Source organism: Copadichromis virginalis, linkage group LG19, assembly GCF_057382275.1.
Source record: "Copadichromis virginalis isolate Kocher_CV1m ecotype Utaka linkage group LG19, C_Virginalis_male_GT1.1, whole genome shotgun sequence".
Lineage (NCBI taxonomy): Eukaryota > Metazoa > Chordata > Actinopteri > Cichliformes > Cichlidae > Copadichromis > Copadichromis virginalis.
In genome coordinates this window covers 6979344-6998621 of record NC_140636.1, presented here as the reverse complement: position 1 = coordinate 6998621, position 19278 = coordinate 6979344, and the positions used below count along the sequence as shown (strand labels likewise).

Here is a 19278-nt window from a genome sequence, read left to right as displayed (position 1 = left end):
AGACTGGGCAGCATCACCTCATCCCCCATCACACTGAACACTGGTGCTCCACAGGGGTGTGTACTGAGCCCTCTCCTATACTCACTCTACACCTACGACTGCACAGCCACTAACAGCTCCAACATCATTGTGAAGTTTGCGGACGACACTACAGTGGTGGGTCTTATCACCAACGGTGATGAGACGGCTTACAGGGAGGAGGTCAGCGCCCTGACCCACTGGTGTCAAGACAACCATCTCACCCTCAACGTCGCAAAGACAAAGGAGTTGATAGTGGACTTCCGGAGGTGCAGAGAAGTACACACCCCCATCACCATCAGCGGCGCTGCTGTGGAGAGAGTGAGCAGCTTCCGGTTCCTTGGTGTACATCTGGCTGAGGATCTTACGTGGTCAGTACACACAAACAAAACAGTGAAGAAGGCGCAGCAGCGCCTCTTCTTTCTCAGGAGACTGAAAAGATTCGGCATGAGCCCCCGCATCCTCAGGACCTTCTATCACTGTGCCATTGAGAGCATCCTCACTGGATGCATCACCATCTGGTACGGCAACAGCACCGCCTACAACTGCAAAGCTCTCCAGACAGTAGTGCGGTGCTCTGAACGGATAATTGGAGGTGAGCTTCCCTCCCTCCAAGACATCTACAGGAAGCGCTGCCTGAGGAAAGCGGGGAGGATCATCAAGGACTCCAGTCACCCCAGCCATAAACTGTTCAGACTACTTCCATCAGGAAGGAGGTTCTGCAGCATCCGGTCCCGTACCAGCAGACTGAGAGACAGCTTCTTCCACCAGGCCATCAGACTGCTGAACACGTCATAGACACCTCAGCTTCACTACTGGAACTTCAACATTATGCACTCCATACTGTACAGTAATGCCACTGTTTTGCACATGTCTCACTCTGTATATTTTATATATTTTATTTATTGTTTACTCTATTTAATTTGTAAAATATGTGTACACACACACACACACACACACACACACGTAGAAAAATATTTAGTATACACATCCAGAAATGCATATACTATTATATATTGTACATATATTTATTAGTTTCAGATGTAGCCATTCTTGTATTTTGCTTGTTTACATTATTGTATTTGCACAACTCTGTTGCTTGTGAAGCTCGCACACATGAATTTCACTCACATGTGCTGTACCAATGTACCTGCACATGTGATGTGACAATAAAAGTGATTTGATTTGATTTGAATGTCAAACACGACGTAATGTGAATGTCTGACCTGCAGATGTGATTCTAATTTCTCGTTACGTGCAAATAAACAGACAAGTCAAAGCGACCTGCTGCAAAATCTGACTTCTTGTCTGTTCATGCAGGTGTCTGAATTTAATCTGCTGCAGCTTTGCATCACCTGACGCTGCAGGAGCTTTAACATAACAATCTTTGGAAATGTATCTGTGTCGAGGGTGGGGCGGATAAGCTTAGCAGTAAAATCATGGCGTCTTGACAACAGAAGAGGACTGACCTTGTTGGCCTCTCTGTATCTTTTCCTGATGTCAGCGGTGCTGAAAACGTGAAACACTTCAAATCGACTCAGAACAATCATCAGGAAGTGGTTTGGATCCATCATGGACGCCCCTGCCTGCACCCAACCAAAAACAGCAGCAAGCATGAGCAGAGAGTCTGCACCAACGCTTCACAGAGGCATTAGTGCTGTTGAATCGGCACTGGTAGAATAAGTGGAGCGTCAGTAGAGGCGAGTTGTACCTGTAGCATGATGATGTCTTTGTCGAACATCTCGACTCGACACTTTACATTGTGGTAATAATAAATCTGAAACAACAAACAGCAAAAAACTTAGCTAATCAGCATTGATCTCTTCAGCATAGATTAACAGGTTAGAACTCACCTGATTAATCAGTGAGAATCCGTTCCTCCTCCACATCCCAGCATGCACCTGGGCACAGAGCACCAGGCAACGGAGGGGGAGTTCGATCAGAAGGGGGGGGCTTAGTTCACCCTGAGGGACACGTGGCATCAACAATCAATGAATCAAACTGGTTGGAAAATGGCGTTTCCAATCAGGGATCAATAATAATCTGTTACTGACCAATGGGAGCTGCTCAGGGAAATGAGACGCCACCTCTGTTCTGCTGAGGAGGATGTGCAGACCTGAGGAGGTGATTGATACAACTTCAAACAGGACGTGGAGACAGATGGTGTGACTTTTAAAATGTGTGTGTGTGTTTACCTGCCAGCAGCCTGCAGACCGGCAGGTGTATGGAGACTTTTTCCTGAGACACCTGATACCTGAATGTTTCCACGCTGTGGCCTGCCAGGCTCAAGCTGATTGGCTGCTCACCATCTGGAAGGCTGTTATGACAGTGACTGAGAGCGCTCAGACACTTCTTGTAGGCCTCGATCAGCACACGCTCCTGACACACACAAAGGAGCAAAGAAAAGGCTTGGATGGCTCACTCAATCAATCTGTTTATTTAAAACTGATCAGATTATTGATCCAGAAAACAAAAAATAAACTGTAGGAACATAAAAGGTAACATTTGTAATGTTACATGTAGCGTGTTCAGTGTGTTGTCTCACATCAGTGGAGCACCATTCCTGGATCATCGTGATGATGTTTGTCAGCTTCATCTGCAGCGTGAACGCCGCCTCCCACTCAGGCTCCATCTCAATATGCTGCCCCACCTGTCTCACCACTGGGTCCATGCCCTGCAGGGAGGTGGGTTCACAGACAGACAGGCTCAGAGATGTTCGGGCTGCACCTGTACAGGTAAACCTCACACTGTCTCCATGTTACCTGCATGCACTTGAGCAGCTCCAGAAAAGCGTAGAAACCTTCTAGAAACTTGAGTCTGAGCTGATCGCTCCACTTGGACGGAGGGCTGATCAGGACATACCTGCATGTAGAAGCACTGGTTACACTGACAGGCCTGGTTTTATCATAAAACACGACACACACCCACAGCGTTTACACTTGTGAAAGAAGATTCATCAAGCTACAGAACAGGATTCATGGGTACCCTGCATACACAGTGTAGGGTCATCGCACAAGAACCAGTCTCTGTTTAGTCTCCAACTAACCTCTAACTGGCTCTTCATAACCTCTAACTGGCCCTTAACCTCTAACTGGCCCTTAACCTCTAACTGGCTCTTCATAACCTCTAACTGGGGCTCACTTGAGGTCACCAATGAGGCTCTGGACTCTCCCGAACTTGAAGGCCTGCTGGGCGGTGTAGCGGTCGAACTGGAAGCGCCCCTGCGGGTCTCTGTGGCGGAGGTGATCCACAAAGGTCCTGATGATGGTGGTCATCAGGTTCTCCTCCACCATCAGCATCCGGGCCTGCAGAACATTTGAGACCCACACACCAACACACACACACCCCCACACATGTACAGACGTGTCGTTCCTCATGTTCAGTGTTGGGCCTGTTATCATTTCGATCTGTGTTTCTTTGCTTGTGACATTTATTTTGGTGGATTCTGAAGAACTAAACTTTAAAGGTGATTGATCTGATTATTATTAATACTATTATTAATACATAATATATTAATAATAATTATATCTGTTATAATTATTGATTATCAACTAATCAGCTTTCAATGAAACTTCAGGGATGACTTTAGATCATAACATTTTTTCAGTGATGTCTGACATCTGTTCCACCTGAGGGTGAAGCACCCACTTTAAACAACTCAGCCGGTGGGATGACATCTACTCCGGCGGCAGCCACCTGAACTCACCAGTGACGGTACGGTGAACATTTGCACTGACAGGTCAGTGATGGAGAACTCACGGCCGTGGTCGTCTTTCACATAGTCGTTCTGCAAGCGTTCGTAATTCTAGCAGCGGGAGAGAGAGGGGAACACAGAGAGAGAGAGTTGTGTGGAGGTGCAGGAGGAGTACTCACCATGGTCGGGACGGTGAAGAGCTGGACAGACAGCGACGTCACTGACACCACTCGCTCGTGGTCGTCCTCCATAAAATCTGTCTGTAGGCGTCTGTAGTTCTGGAGGGACGACATTTCACCTCTGGGTCAGAGGTCGCTGCTGTCCGCCCAACACCCCACCACCACCCACACACTGACTCCTTTAAAAACCTGTCGCTAAAACTCTGATATTTTTAAGACAGCTCACAAAAGAAAAGTGTATCAAGACTTCTGTTAGTTCTGTAAACCTGACCTTAACACAGCACATGCACAGCAGCGACTGGTTCTTTAATCAAGATCAGCAGCAGCTTTAGGCGATCAGCTCAGCATGACCCATTTTAAATTATTTGTTTCCCACCTGAGGGTTATTTTCAGTCCGAAGACCGATTCCTGTGAATAATATGTGGACATACGTGCTTTGATCACTGAAGTCTTTCTGTCAGTCGACTTTTTAATGATTCATTTTCTAGCTGAGTGATCACCAGCATCTTTAACTTCAGTGAATTTTTATCCTGATATATCATCCTATCCTTCTTCAAATTGAGAACCACCAGTCTGCCAATCCAGAGGTACTGCCCTACATCTCCATGCAACACTGTAGAGACGTGTCCAACACAGCCCTACAACATCTGAGCCTTCAGAAACTCACAGCAAACCTCATCCACCCCAGGGGCTCTGCCATCAAGGAGTCGTTTACCTGCCTCAGTGACCTCGCCTCCAGTGATGGATGACTCACCACCCCCATTTGCTGCTTCCTCTACAGAAGTTGTATCAGTGGGATTAAGGAGGTCCTGGAAGTATTCCTTCCATCGTCCAACTATATCCTCAGTCAGCAGCGCTCTACAGTGCGGGTAGAGCGCTGTAGAGCGCTGCAGTTTGCCAGAATCGCTTTCAAGGAAAGTCATTGACCTTACTGAACTCCTCCCACACCCAAGTTTTTGCTTCAGCCACTGTCTGAATAAGTGTTCCGCTTTACCTTCCGGTACCCATCAGCTGTCTGTGAAGTCCCGCAGGCTAACAAAGGCCAATAGGATTGTTCTTCAGCCTGATGGCTCAGTTGGAAGTAAGAGTTCAAGAGCTCACGGACTGTGCCCGGCATTCACATTGCACTCTCACTATATGTTTAAGTGAGGCAAGCCTGTCCACAGTCCTAACCTACAACCTGATCCAACTCACCACCAGGAGGTGATCAGTTGACACCTCAGCAGCTCTTTTCACCCGTGTATCCAGAATATACACCTGCAGATCCGATGATACGATTACAGCATCGATCATCAACCTAGGGTTTCCCTGCTGCCATGTGCATTTACAGACGCCCTTTGAACATGGTGTTTGTTATAGACAACAGAACACCACTTGAGATCAGACCAGGCAGGCCGTTCCTCCCAATGACGCCCCTCTAAGTCTCACTGTCAATTGCTCATATGAGTGTTGAGTCTCCAGATGGAGCACCTCGAGCACCCCACCCAAAGACTCCCCAACCTGAAGGTGTCTGGTCTACTGGGAAAAAATCCAACATACAGGGCCCAAGATAACCACATCAACACACTGTCTCTTACCAAAGGCAACTCCAGACTGGAACAGAGTACAGCCCCTCTCTAGGAGACAGGTTTTAGAGCCCAAGCTGTGTGTTGAGGTGAGCCTGACTATATCTAGCCGGTACATCTCAACCTCGCATACTCCTTCTCCACCAGAGGGATGATGTTCCGTGTCCCGAACGCCAAACTCGGGGATCGATCGGTCAGGATCTCTTGCCATTAGCACACACTGCACCAGACCTCTACGGCACCCCATGGGGCTGGTGCAGGCCTACGTCGGGTGTCGGGTGCACCCAGCCGGGCCTTTTGAGCTAAGGCCTGGCCACCTGGCGTTCTCCCATTGGACACACTTCCCAGGCCTGGCTCCAGGACGGGGTCCCAGTAACCGTATCCCAGGCAGGGTGAACTCCCTTGTTGTTAAACTCATAAGGGTCTTTTGAATATCTCTTTGCCTGGTTCCTGACACAGGACCAATTTGCCATGGGAAACCCTACTAGGAGGCAAAAGGCCCTGAGAACATAGCCCCTGGGTTCCCTAGGACAAACAAACTAGTCTACCACACTAAGACAGCAGTTCATGGAGGGGTTAATGTGAGTTATGGCGCTCTTTGACAGGACACACTTTCCAAAGAGAGAAAAACCCCAAATTAATGAGATTTATGGTTTATTTTTGGCAGCGTAACCCCTTTTCTCTGTTGTTTTTGTCTGCTACATGAGCATGAAGGCTCTACACCTCAGGGTTGCTCTGTTCTACTTTGTGATGTCTTGTTGTTACATGTTTTGCTGTTTAGTAAAGTCTGTTTCAATGAACAAAGTTCACTCCAGAGGATCTTTTTGAGTACTTTGATTTATTTGGATCTAAAAATTCAATCGACACACGACTGGCTGGATGAAGTTTTTCATTTTAGCTGTAAACAAGCCAACAAGGTCATGTGGTGAGGTTTTAGGCTGTTGCACTGAGGAAACAGATGCTGCCAGGGAATCACAGATCATCGAGATTCTACTAGCATAAACCCCCCCAGACTATATAAAGCTCCACAGCTGTCATGGGTGTTCCGATCAGGTATATACACTCACCAGCCACTTTATTAGGTATGCCTGTTCAACAGCTTAATGCAAATATGTAATCAGGCAATCACAGGGCTTCAGCTCAGTGTATTCAGACATGTAGATATCAGACGAGCTGAAGTTCAAAATGAACATCAGATTAATGAAGGAAAGTGATTTAAGAGACTTTAAGCGTGGGATGGTTGTTGGTGTTTCAGACTGCTGATCTGATGTCATGTTCCCACCAACCATGTCTTAAATATGACAGTGAGTTTGCTGTATAAGGGCCTCCACGGTCAAAGATCTCAGTGCAGCAGAGCTCCTCTGTGCTCAGATGGAACAGAAGTTCTCATCATGCCGTGTCCACATGGACCAGCCTCTCTGAGTGTTTCCAGCAGCTTACCAGCCGTGAAGAATTGAAGCAGCTCTTAAAGAAAAAGGAGAACCAACCAGTACCAGCAAGGTGTACCTAATGAAGTGGCTGGCGGGTGTCAGGTATACTGCACAGGTGTGTTACCTTGGCAAATTGGATGGCAAAGATCTTCTTGTACTTGAGGTCCATGAGGAGGCTGTTCATGAGTAGCTGGTGATAGATGTTCCTCGCTCCTGCAAACATGACAGATCAGCTGACCTCAACTTGCTCGCATTTACTTGCAGCTCATCAACTCGCACACCATGAACAAACAGATCAAGGAGACTGCCATGCATCCAAACTTCAGCTAGTTAGAGTGCCTGTCAGTCACATTCAGCGCCAATCGAGAGTTTAAGACCACTTGAAAAATGGCCAAAAATCCTATTTTGCATTGTTGGATCTTCCAAGTTCCAAGTAGAGCTTCAACATGCAGAAACGGGAGTGAGACATAACATGCTTTGAGCATGCAGTTTACTAAAAACAAAACTTATACCAGGGGTCTGCAAACTTTAACACCTAAAGAGCCACTTGGACCCGGTTTCCACGCAAAAGAAAACACTGGGAGCCGCAAATACTTTTTAAAATCTAAAATGAAGATAACACTGTATATATTGTTTGTTTGTTTGTTTTTTTAACCTTTATGCTTTGTGTGAACAACTAAAGTAAGTAAGTAAAGTTTATTTATTAAGCGCTTTTCACAGACAAGCACTCACAAAGTGCTGTACACAAATATTAAAATAAACAATACAATCAACAGACATTATACACAATGTAAAAGATCAAATGTAAATAATGTAAAGAATATAAAATACGTACAACAAAAGGCTTGTTTGAACAGAAAAGTTTTTAACTGCTTTTTAAAAGAATCCACGGAGCAACTAAGGTGTGTTGCTTATGAAATCCATGAAGTGCTACAGAGAAAATTACCTTTTATTCATGTAATTAACACATTTTGAACTCTTAAAGAAATATAACAAAAGGAAAGCTGAACTAAAATGATCCAGCAAACAAAAACTGTTGTGAGCCGCCCCGCTCATATCGCCTTTGGGCTTTTGGAGCCTTGACCTGACTTTTAAAAAGTAATTGGGAAAAAAAGCTCTATGCTGCTAAAAAAAAATAGATATTTGCAAAATTCTGCTTAAATATGTATTTACCTGGTTAATGTGTGTGGCGGGGCGTGGTCTGCAGCGCCGCTGCAGGGGAGGTGGACTGTAGCGTTGTCCTGCTGATAAACCCAGTGTTTATCACACAGATGAGGGCCCTCAGTCACGAGGACGCTCTCTGCAACATCTGGACATGGCCAGCAGCCATTTGCCACCCCTGCACCTCCTGAAGCTCCGTTGTTCCATTGAAGGAAAAAGCACCCCAGATCATTATGGAGCCCCCTCGCTGTAGGCGTAGTAAACACCTCAGGTGAGACCTGCTTATCATGGCAGTAACACTGCAAACCATCAGGACCATCAAAGTTACATTTGTTCTCATCGTCTAAGGAGCTTGGAAAGAAAAGTGTCTGGACTTCTGGAAGTTGCTTGAAGACGTTTCACCTCTCATCCGAGAAGCTTCTTCAGTTCTAGGGTCAAATGGTGGAGAGTCCCAGATTTAAGCCCTGTGGGAGTAACCCCCCGAGAGGGGACAATGGACCCCCTAATGATCCTCTACCTAATCACATGAGCCAAGGTGTGAAAGAGGCTCATGTGATTAGCTAGAGGACCTTTCAATGTCCCATGTTTGGTCAAAACGGTCAGTTCTGTGGCGTCCATGGAGACGAGGCCTCTGAAGACGTGTTTTGAGGCCGTCTGATGGTTATGGGGCTGCAGTCGGCACCAGGAACGGCCTTAATTTGGGTCGAGGGTTATCCAGTGTCTCGACGGACAGCCAACTGGATCCTCCGGCTCAGTGCTGATGACATTTGTTTTGGGTCTTCCACTTGACTTTTGTTCCATAAACCTCAGGAAGGATCATTTCAGGAATTCCAAATAACTGTCTCACTGCGTCCCACCTCAGCAGTGACGGTGCTGTGAGAGACCATGCTTATGCAGTTCAACAACCCGACCCCGTTCAAAAAGGGAACATTTGTTTGCCTTTGCCATCAGAACATCATGACAGTGTGACTACCTGACAGGAAATGACAGTGAATCCACATTTGTGCCCAGATTTGTCCTTTTAAAGGCATGTGGCCCGAAACTTTTGATCAGCCGTAAAACAGCCCGTTTCAGTTTGTGTTGTTTTCAATAAACTGCATGCTCAAATGTTTTGTCTCAATCACATTTCTGCATGTTAAAGCTCTAGTTGGAACCTGGTGAAGATCCAACCATGCAAAATATGACTTTTGGCCACTTTTCAAGTGGTCTTAAACATTTAATTGGGACTGTATCTCTGCTGTGTGTCTTTGAAGGACCAACTCACAGATAAACACAAACTGTTTCACATCCGTTGGCTTCACGACCGTGGCCGTTCGAGCGCCATATGACTAGCAGCGGTACGTGCGGTTACCTTTCCACATCTTGGAGTCGTTGAGCATCAGTCGGTCGACAAGCGAGGAGTTCTCTCCCTCTGGACCTTTCTGCAATCCCACCTGACACAGGATCCTCCTCAGGCCATCTAAAACACAGTGCACAGTCACCACATGCAGCAGCAGAGACACACACAGAGGAATTGTGGGTAATGAAGTCCACACGTACCAGAGTACTGAATAATCTGACCCAGCCAGCTCAGAGCCTTCAGAGCAAAACACTGATGAGCAACGACAGACGAGTGCATCACCTGAACCCGGAGAGGCTTTGACTGACGGCTGGTGTTTCTCTGAGGGGATAGGATAGGAGGAGGAGCAGAGAAGGAGGTGATGGGGATGTAGGAAGAGGAGGAGGTGAGACATTCTTTGTTTTCTTAAATTGTTGTGATGAGTAAAACCAGAAGGCAGTGAATGTAAATGAGTGCGACATTGAACGTCCCTGAAGCAGGCACCGTCAGCACCCCCCCCACATCAGTTCAAGACTTCCTGTCATTTACCAAACTTGGAAACACTCACCACAATCACGGACTTGGCCTGTTCACAGAACTGGAAGTCTCCATACCGAACCGACTTCCTGCCCTGCGCGCGCACGCACACACACACACACAAAACAGATTCTTAGAATAATCACCAGAACATGAAAAACAAGAAGCTCCTTGTCACATTTCTGAGTTCCTATAAGCGTGTTACTGTGTGTGTGTACTGACATCTCGATCCACCGTAGTGGCGAAGCTCACGGCCTCCTTCTGGCTGCAGCTGACAGCTTTCTGCAGCGTGTAGATCACCTGCTCGTATGTGTGCACTTCATCATTGAACAGCATGCAGTAGTAGGTGTCCTCTCGCTCCCTGCAGTCACATACACACACACACACACACACACACACACACACACACACACACACACACACACACACACAGTGTGAACGCTGCAGTATGACGCGTTTACTGTCACGTGTCTCAGGTAAAGGTAGAGTGAGCCTACGGTGGCTGCAGTCCTGTGGGGAGCAGGTCCTCGTGCTCCCAGGTCAGCAGGTCGACGGCATACTTCAGGATGATGAAAAAGACACTGAACGCACGGCCGACCATGTCAGTGGGTAGCTGAGCTACGGGGTCCTGGAAGGACAAACAGCACAGAGTGAGCACTCTGAGAGACAGGGTTACCATCCTAAGCCAGCTCAGTTCACACCAGCCTCTAATCAGTCTCTCACACTCAAACCACAGCTGTGAAGTATGTCTGTGAAGGTTCTCAGTCATCCCTGTCATCATAGTCTAAGAAAGAAAAAGGCATCTGGACTTGTTTAAGTTGCTTGAAGACGTTTCACCTCTCATCTGAGAAGCTTGTTCAGTTCTAGGGTCAAATGGTTTTTCTTTCCAAGCTCCTTAGACCACAGCTGTGAAGATCCTTCTTCCTTCCATCCAACACCGAGTAAAACAACCCACGATTACTGCCACTCAAAAATAAAAATAAAATCCAAACTACAGGATCCAGGGAACGGAGGAAATATTTGCATGGCTGCTTTTATATTCTCTGAAAAGACGCTTAGGAACCTCCTCAAATAGGAACCTCCTTTTAATGTTTTAGTCGGGGAGCTCTCAGAGGACAACTTATCAGCGCTCAGGTCTGCTGAAAGTGAATAAGTAAGTAAAGAAATTTTTATACAGCACCTTTCAAGATAAAATCACGAAGTGCTTCACAGAAGCTAAAACATAAAAACAAAAATCAACCAAAAGCAAGTTTAAAAAGATGAGTTTTTAGCTGTTTTTTAAAAGAGACCACTGAGTCCACAGATCTCAGGCTCAAAGGGAGAGAGTTCCACAGTCTGGGGGCCACAGTTCCAAAAGCTCTGTCGCCTTTTGTTTTCAGCCTCGTGTGCTCGACAACCAGCAAGCCCTGATCACATGACCTCAGAGACCTGTGGATGTACGGATGTAAAACATCACTGATGTATGTTGGTGCTTGTCCATGTAGAGCCCTGAATGTCAAAATCATAATCTTAAAGTGGACTCTGAATATTATGGGGAGCTAGTGCAGCTATATCAGCAGGGGTGTGGCATTACTTGGAAGGCTTGGTCTGAAGCTTTGCTGCAGCATTCTGAGCACCCTGCAGATATTTCAAAGAGGCATTACATAAACAGGTGAACAAGGAATTACAATAGTCCAAACGAGATGAGACAAATGCATGAATGATTATTTCCAGTTCAGAGCGTGACTCAATGGTACTCAGCTTAGCAATGTTTCTTAAATGGTAAAAACAGGAGCAGACCAGAGATTTAACATGAGCCTCCAAAGTCAGAGCTGAGTCAAAAGTTACATCAAGGCTCCTGATAGAAGGTTTGGCAAATGAAGCAAGAGGGCCTAAATTTTCCACTACCAAGGGCACAAATTTATCAGGAACACAAACAAGGACTTTAGTTTTCTCCTCATTAAGTTGAAGAAAGTTATCAGCCTCCAACCTCTCATGGAGTCTATGCACCTATGCAAAATCTGTAGTTTGGAAACATCATGTGGCTTAAAAGAGATATACAACTGAATATCATCTGCATAGCAGTGATACGAAATGTCCTTGTGCTAAGAAGGTCCTGAAGAGAGAGTATATACAACAAAAAACAATAAGGGTCCCAACACAGAACCTTGTGGCACACCATAGGCAAGACAAGTGGAGGAGGACCTGAACTTAGAGCTAGCCATAGAGAAGGATCGTTCACACAAACAAGACCCCGATATACCCATCCAGCGTCTCAGCCTATGTAACAAAATGTGACGGTACCAAAGGCACAGGTCAGGTCCAACATCAGCAAGACATCAAAATGTCACTGGACACTCTAAAGAAGTGCAGTTTCAATAGAGTGAGCGCTACGAAAGTCAGATTGGAATTTATCGAGAATGTTGTATTTATCTAAATCAGCTGTGAACTGCTTAGAAACAACTTTTTCTAAAATCTTAGCGATGAATGATAGTTTTAAATTTGGTCTACAACTGCTAAGCAGAGAAGTGTCAAGCTTGGGGTTGTTGTTGTTTTTTTTAACAGTGGGTGAATAACAGCATTCTTACAATAAACAGGGACCTGACCAGAAACCAGTGAGGCATTGATAATTGTAAGCACACAGGGACCAATAAACTGAAAGACATTTTTAAACAAAGATCCAGGTAAAATATCAAGAGAGCAGGAGGATGCTTTCATTGAATCAACTAACTTGACAGCTCAGGTAAGGACACAGGTAAAAATCTTTCTAAAATAGCAGGCCTAGCTTGAGTTGAAGCTGACAACAGAGACACAGAAGGAGAGACATTGTTCCTCACATTGTCTTTCTTTGTTGAAAAAGTCAGTAAAGACACTAGCTCTGAGAAATAGGCAGCCCTCGCATCTTGAACTGAAGAGTTAAAAGAAACTAAAAGGTCCTTTAAATAAAAGAGATGGACATGCAAACGAGTTTTCCTCCATAAACGCTCAACCTTACGGCAGCAACGCTTTAAACAGCAAATGCTGTCATTTATCCAGGGGGACAACTTTGAAACCGGAGCTAGTCTAGTTTAAACAGGACAAACATTGTCTAAAATAGAAAGACAAAGATTATTAAAAACATTTGTTAATAAATCAAAATTATAGGAAGGTAAGACTAAATAAAAAAACATCAGAAATTTTGGCAGCAGTAGAGGAATTTAAGATGCGAGAGCTAACCACATGTTGAACAGGAGAGAGGGACAGATGGAAAGACAAGTTAAAAAGAATACAACGATGGTCCAAAGTAAAAATGTCCTCAGTACAAAAAAAATCACTGTTTAAACCTAAAGTATAAACAAGGCCCAGTGTGTGTCCTTTGGTGTTAGTGGGACCAGACACATGCTGTGTAAAATGAAAAGAATCCATGACGCTAAGGAAACCTCTGGCAAAGAGGTCAGAGTCATCGTCAATGTGTATATTAAAATCCCCGACTGTAACCAGTCTGAACAGCTTCAAGGTGGAGGATAAAAAGTCACTGAACACCTTTAAAACTGACCATTTAGACCAGGTAGATGATACACTACAGCACAGTAACACAGATCTTTATCTCCAATTTTAACCAGCTGTAATTCAAATGATGAAAAATGTCGGACCATTACTGAGCGACAGTCAAACCGGCTTCCAAACACTGCAGTGAGATGACCTCCTTGACCGGACGTCCAAGGCTGGCTGATGAAGGAGTACCCGCCCGGGCAAAGCTCGATGAGGGATGAGTACTCACCATCGCGCTGCCAGGTTTCAGTTAGAAATAAGAAATCCAGGTTTTTTTTGGAAAGAATAAAATTGTTCAACAAGAACGTTTTATTTGTCATTGATTGGGCATTAAAGAGCGCCATGCTCTGCGAGGTAGAAGTTGAATCATTAACAGAAATGGCCCAAATTAGGGAACATAAAAACTGAAGCTTTGATCCGCGACCTTTGTAAATTCCACTCACTGTGTGGACAGAAGGCCAAACAACTGGAAAGTCTGTATAAACACTCCTGAGGTAGCATAGTCTCACAGGTCCAGGCCCTACATAATCAAGCAGGGACAAGGAAGAAAAATGCCCCTCCGTACAAACTGTCTGACCACAGGTGACTCAGCGTCGCTTACCAGCTAATCCTCGCTTCAGAAAACTCTAAGTTTCACCTGAACACTTGCTCTCTGGAGAATGACGTGAACATTAAACTGAGAATAATCAAATGGATTGAAACATGCAGAAAAGTTTAAATACATCGAACAGATGATCGAGGTCAAAGGAACGACTCACGTTCAGACTGAGCACCGGGGGGGGGGGGGGGGGGGGGAACAGACAGATGGGGTCATGTCATCAGCTCTGCTCAATTTGCTTGATTTTCTAATTCTGTTCACGGCAGGAAGGTTTATACTTAACAATAATTTAAAAAACATTAAGTCAGACCGACGGACAGAGCCACAGATGGTTAAGGTGCTAACATACCGTCCACAATGCCGTCATCACACAGAGGCAGCCGTTTGTACCTGCGGGCACTTCACAAAGAGCCACTGTGGTATTCTTCTAAATGAAACATGTTGCCATGTTGCCATGCCGACAATATCACGTCACACGCACTGATGACGAGGAGAACAAGCCAAGAGTTTGTCGAGTGTTTATCATATCGCACTGGCCACAACAGACTCATAGAAAATCCTCAGCATTTTCTGGCAGATGTTGAAGGACCTCAATCGCCTCAAAAAATAGAGACGACTCTGGCCCTTCCTGTAAAGTGCTGTGGTGTTTTTAGCCCAGTCCAGTTTATTGTCAATGTGAACTCCAAGGTATTTATAGTCCTCCACAATGTCAACACTGACCCCCTGAATTGAAACAGGGGTCAAGTGTTTCCTGGTCTTCCTGAAGTCCACGATCAGTTCCTTGGTCTTTGCCACGTTGAGCTGCAGATGATTCTGCTCACACACGTGACAAAGGAGTCGACCACAGCCCGGTACTCTGTCTCATCATCCCTGCTGATGCATCCAACCACCGCAGAGTCATCAGAAAACTTCTGAAGATGGAGGTCTCTGTGCAGTGGCTGAAGTCTGTGGTGTAGAGGGTGAAGAGGAAGGGGGAGAGGACAGTCCCCTGTGGTGCCCCTGTGTTGCTGATTACCTTGTCACACTCACTGTGGGAGACGTACATATTGTGGTCTTCCTGTCAGGTAATCAACAATCCAGGACACCAGAGAAGCATCCACCTGCATCGCTGCTAACTTATCACCCAGGAGGGTCGGCCTGATGGCGTTGAAAGCACTAGAAAAGTCCAAAAACATGACCCTCACAGTGCTCGCCGGCTGGGCCAGATGGGTGTAGACACGATTGAGCAGGTAGATGATGGCGTCCTCAGTTCCGAGACGAGGCTGATAAGCGAACTGAAGGGGATCCAGATGTGGTCTTACTATGGGTCGCAGCTGGTCCAGGATGAGCCTTTCCAGGGTCTTCATGATGTGAGAGGTCAGTGCCACGGGCCTGTAATCCTGGGGGGCACTGGGACGTGGCGTCTTTGGTACAGGGACGAGGCATGATGTCTTCCACATCACCGGGACCCTCTGCAGACTCAGACTCAGCATAAACAGTTTATGAAAGACTCCACACAGCTGGGGGGCACAGGTCTTGAGGACGAGGGGACTCACTCCGTCTGGTCCAGCAGACTTGCCTGAGTGAAGTCTCCTCATTTGCATCTCAACCTGGTATAGGGCTTTGGAGCGTGATGTCACAGGGGTGGGCGTGGAAAGGATTTTGGCCCGATCCGCCATTTTGGGGGTCTAGCGCAAGTGAAAAGGGAGCGAAGGCACACACAACAGCCATGGTTCGTATTTGCTGTGTGGTCGGCTGCAATGTACGATCACACGACCGGCAAGAGAATAAGGTTGAAAATGGTTTATCTTTTCATTCTTTCCCAACCTGGAAGCAACATGAGCAGCTCGTGTATCGATGTTACCAAACGAAGGCATCTAGCCTGGATAGCAGCTGTGAGACGAGCTGATATCCAGTTCTCTTCCATCTCCAAATATCTGTTGGTGCTCCATACATTTTCATTCCGGTAAGTTCTAAATATGTTCACTCTTTATAGCCTATTAGTTTTATTTTCGATGCGCTCTGAGCTCATAGCAAATTAGAACAAACATCCTACTGAGTGATTTTGCAGAACTACCTTCTATTTATAGAGTTGCTAATTATTTGGCATTATTGCAGCAAACCAACCTATGAAATGGATGAAACATCGTGACTGGGTTCCAGCGCTACACAAGGGACCTGCTTCAAACATACCACCATGCCAACCAGATTACTTCTTCCATGTGAGGGTGAAGAGGTGACCCTCCTGGATAAGATGGTGAAGGTTTGCTGCGTTTTGGTGAACAGTGTGATAATAAAACCAGGGAAGAATGAAACCTGCTCCTGTTAAACGTTCTTAAGTATTGTGCTGTTAAAATTGCTGTATTTTTTCAAAAGATACAGTAAATAAAGTAATGTTAGTAGTGGGTGATATCATGTAAACACTCATGATTTTGTGTAAACATTTTGTCATTTGTAAACTATAAATGACATGGATTCTACATTGTAACTGATGTGATGTTCTATAAGGTGGTTTTAATAAAAAAATTAGTTTGTTTCTTTATTCAACTTTTGAACAGTGGGACTCAGTCAGTACATATTCAGTAAATGTACATATACATATATAGTACATATTCAGTAAATGCAAATTATTTACACAGCAGTGCACTACAGGCATAAATCTAGACCCCTAGATAAAACATTATGGGTCATTCCCACAACCCACAGCTTTACTGTGTTCCAGCAAAGTATCCAATAGCAGTGACGACTCCTCCAAAGTAGCAGGTGGGATTTTTCTGTTTTGAGGACGGCTCCTTTTCCCCGTCACTACAGATGGTCTGTTTAGGTTTTGATCAAGAGCCTTTTTTGGGCAGCTGAAGAGGAGACGTCTATCTTATGGCCAACCTCTGGCTGTATCTTGGTCACATTACCCAGCAAAACCCAGTATGGAGGTTCATCTGTAACAGTCCTTGTGCCACAGATAAACACTGTTGCTTCTACATTAAACAGAAGAGCAGTGACGTGGGTGCAGGTCTCCGCGACTCCGGCCTTACAGGTGCAGTGGGCGGCTTCAACCTTCCCTGTGATGCTCACAGTGACCCATGGCTGCAATGCTGGTTCATTCAGTCTTTGAGAGTGCAGGACCTGAAACACACACAGACAAAGTTCATTTAAAGACAAGAACTATGAGCCAAGGCCGACGTAAATGTGTTTTATCTACTTTATCATAAATGTAACAAAGTGTTTAGAAAGTTAGCACATACATGTCATTTTTCATTTCTTTATGTGTCCATCTATAGAACGCTGCAGGTTATAGTGTAAATCTGCCTGCAGAAAATGAACCTAAAGTATGTAATGCAAGGATGTCATCACTTTAGAGATGGAGAAAGCATAAAGTGACAATTATGAATCACTTAATATGATAAGGAGATTCTGCAGGTCATTAATCAATGTATAAAATTAAAATAAAATGTATTTTTAGTGACACAGGACACAAACATGGAAGCAAGATGTATAATTAGGATTATTTATAATAAATATGAATAAATTAGTGCAATTTCTTTAACCATAAAGAACAACAATCCTTCAGGACAATGTCACATCAATGCACTGAACTCACTGTGTTATCCCTCTAACAGCCTCCACATGTTCTCACTGTAATTTCCCCTCATGAATGAATTTGTGCTGCACTAATGTGAATGTCTGCAGGGAAATCAAACGCATTTCACTCGCAGTACTCAAGCTGACTTACCTTTGTTTGAATGACGACTTGTACGCGCTGACTCCACAGACAAGGTCAGGCTACGTCAGTAGCGGTTGGTCTTCAGGGTTTCTACTCCACGGCCGTATTTCATACGGGTCCACATTTCCAATGCACGCTCTTTTCTGCAAGTACCGCTGCTTCGCCTCTGGACGCAATCGGTCTCTATACAGTTCATTCTCTTTTGAGCTGCTTTTAAGCATCTTTCTTGTAGTCGTCGTTCCAACACAGTGTGTTTGTGTTGATTCGTAGACCCCGAAAATGGCGCTGCGCTCCCATAATGCATTGCGGCGTGACGTCAACTCCAAAGCCCTATTGAGTGAAGGTGATGGGTGGGGTGTCAGGAATCTCACAGGAGGCAACAGCGCCATGTGAAGAGAGAGGCTGGCACAGTGGTGTGGCTCTGGATTCCAGGCTGACTACAGGTGAGGTTGTGGGGGTGGGAGCAGACACTGTGGTGTCGAATCTATTGAAAAACAGTTTCAACTCGTCGGCTCTATTCTCACCTCCCTCAGCTCCCCTGCTGTTGGTTGGCCTGAATCCAGTGATGGTCTTCATGCCCCTCCACACCTCTCTCATGCTGTTCTGCTGGAGTTTCCACTCCAGCTTCCTCCTGTAATTGTCCTTAGCCTCTCTGATCTTGTCCTTTAGTAACACCTGGACCTTCCTCACCTCCTCTTTGTTGCCCCCTCTGAAAGCCCTCTTCTTGTTGTTGAGGAGGGCTTTGATGTTCTTAGTCACCCACGGCTTGTTATTTGGGTAACAATGAACAGTCTGAGCTGGAACAATGGAGTCGGTGCAGAAAGTTATGTAGCCTGTGATACACTCAGTAAGCCCATTGATGTCCTCAGCGTGAGGCTCACAGAGTGTTTCCCAGTTGGTCACCTCAAAACAGCCCTGTAGTTCCGCTATTGCCTCCTCTGACCACCTCCTAACAGTCCTGGTGGTCACAGGTTCCCTCCTCACAATTGGCACATAGCGGGGGGTGAGGTGAATCAGGTTATGATCTGACCTACCAAGTCAGATCATAACCTGATTCACCTAAAATTCATTTAAAGGCTGTAAGACATATTTAATGAAAATAAGGTAAAGCAACTTAAACACAATTTAAAGGACATAACAGCCATAACTGAAACTTCCAAATGAACATGATGGGTGCCAGACAGACAGAGCCAGAGCAAGACAGCTGGTTCAGTCAAGGTGTCTTTATATACACTGGGACTGGCCTTCTCAGGTGTGCTGCATCTATAATTGGGTCAGCTCCACCTACCTGCAAGAAACAGGTAACAGAAAAACCAAAACACAAGGCCAGCCCACAGCCCACAGAGCAGCTATCTGAACGCTACTCCAACAGAGGTCGATTATCTTGTTAATAATTTCACCTCCTCACTACGTACGACTCTGGATACTGTAGCTCAGGGCTGCCCAATCCCAGTCCTCAAGAGCTACTATCCTGCAGCTTTTAGATGCATCCCTACTCCAACACAGCTGAATCAAATGGTTTGATTACCTCTTCAGCATGCCATCATGTTTGGCAAAGGCCTGATAAC

The 19278-nt window shown here is 45.5% G+C and overlaps 1 protein-coding gene across 5 annotated transcripts in view; it reads right to left on the bottom strand.

Annotated features, from left to right (window-relative positions):
• Positions 1–19278, bottom strand: part of ubr2 (ubiquitin protein ligase E3 component n-recognin 2) — a 59280-nt gene that overhangs the window by 15134 nt on the left and 24868 nt on the right. For 2 of the 5 annotated variants that reach the window (XM_085441907.1, XM_085441909.1), the window contains exons 5-19: positions 10400–10530; positions 10125–10263; positions 9934–9996; positions 9587–9707; positions 9399–9506; positions 7011–7099; positions 3892–3990; positions 3160–3323; positions 2781–2880; positions 2564–2692; positions 2214–2397; positions 2073–2134; positions 1872–1982; positions 1730–1795; positions 1488–1604 (exon numbers count right to left, since the gene is read on the bottom strand). In XM_085441907.1, the coding sequence (XP_085298033.1) occupies positions 1488–1604; positions 1730–1795; positions 1872–1982; positions 2073–2134; positions 2214–2397; positions 2564–2692; positions 2781–2880; positions 3160–3323; positions 3892–3990; positions 7011–7099; positions 9399–9506; positions 9587–9707; positions 9934–9996; positions 10125–10263; positions 10400–10530 (1683 nt within the window). Of the gene's footprint in view, positions 1–1487; positions 1605–1729; positions 1796–1871; positions 1983–2072; positions 2135–2213; positions 2398–2563; positions 2693–2780; positions 2881–3159; positions 3324–3724; positions 3824–3891; positions 3991–7010; positions 7100–9398; positions 9507–9586; positions 9708–9933; positions 9997–10124; positions 10264–10399; positions 10531–19278 lie in introns of all 5 variants that reach the window. The other 3 variants (XM_085441908.1, XM_085441910.1, XM_085441911.1) reach the window with 2 other exon arrangements.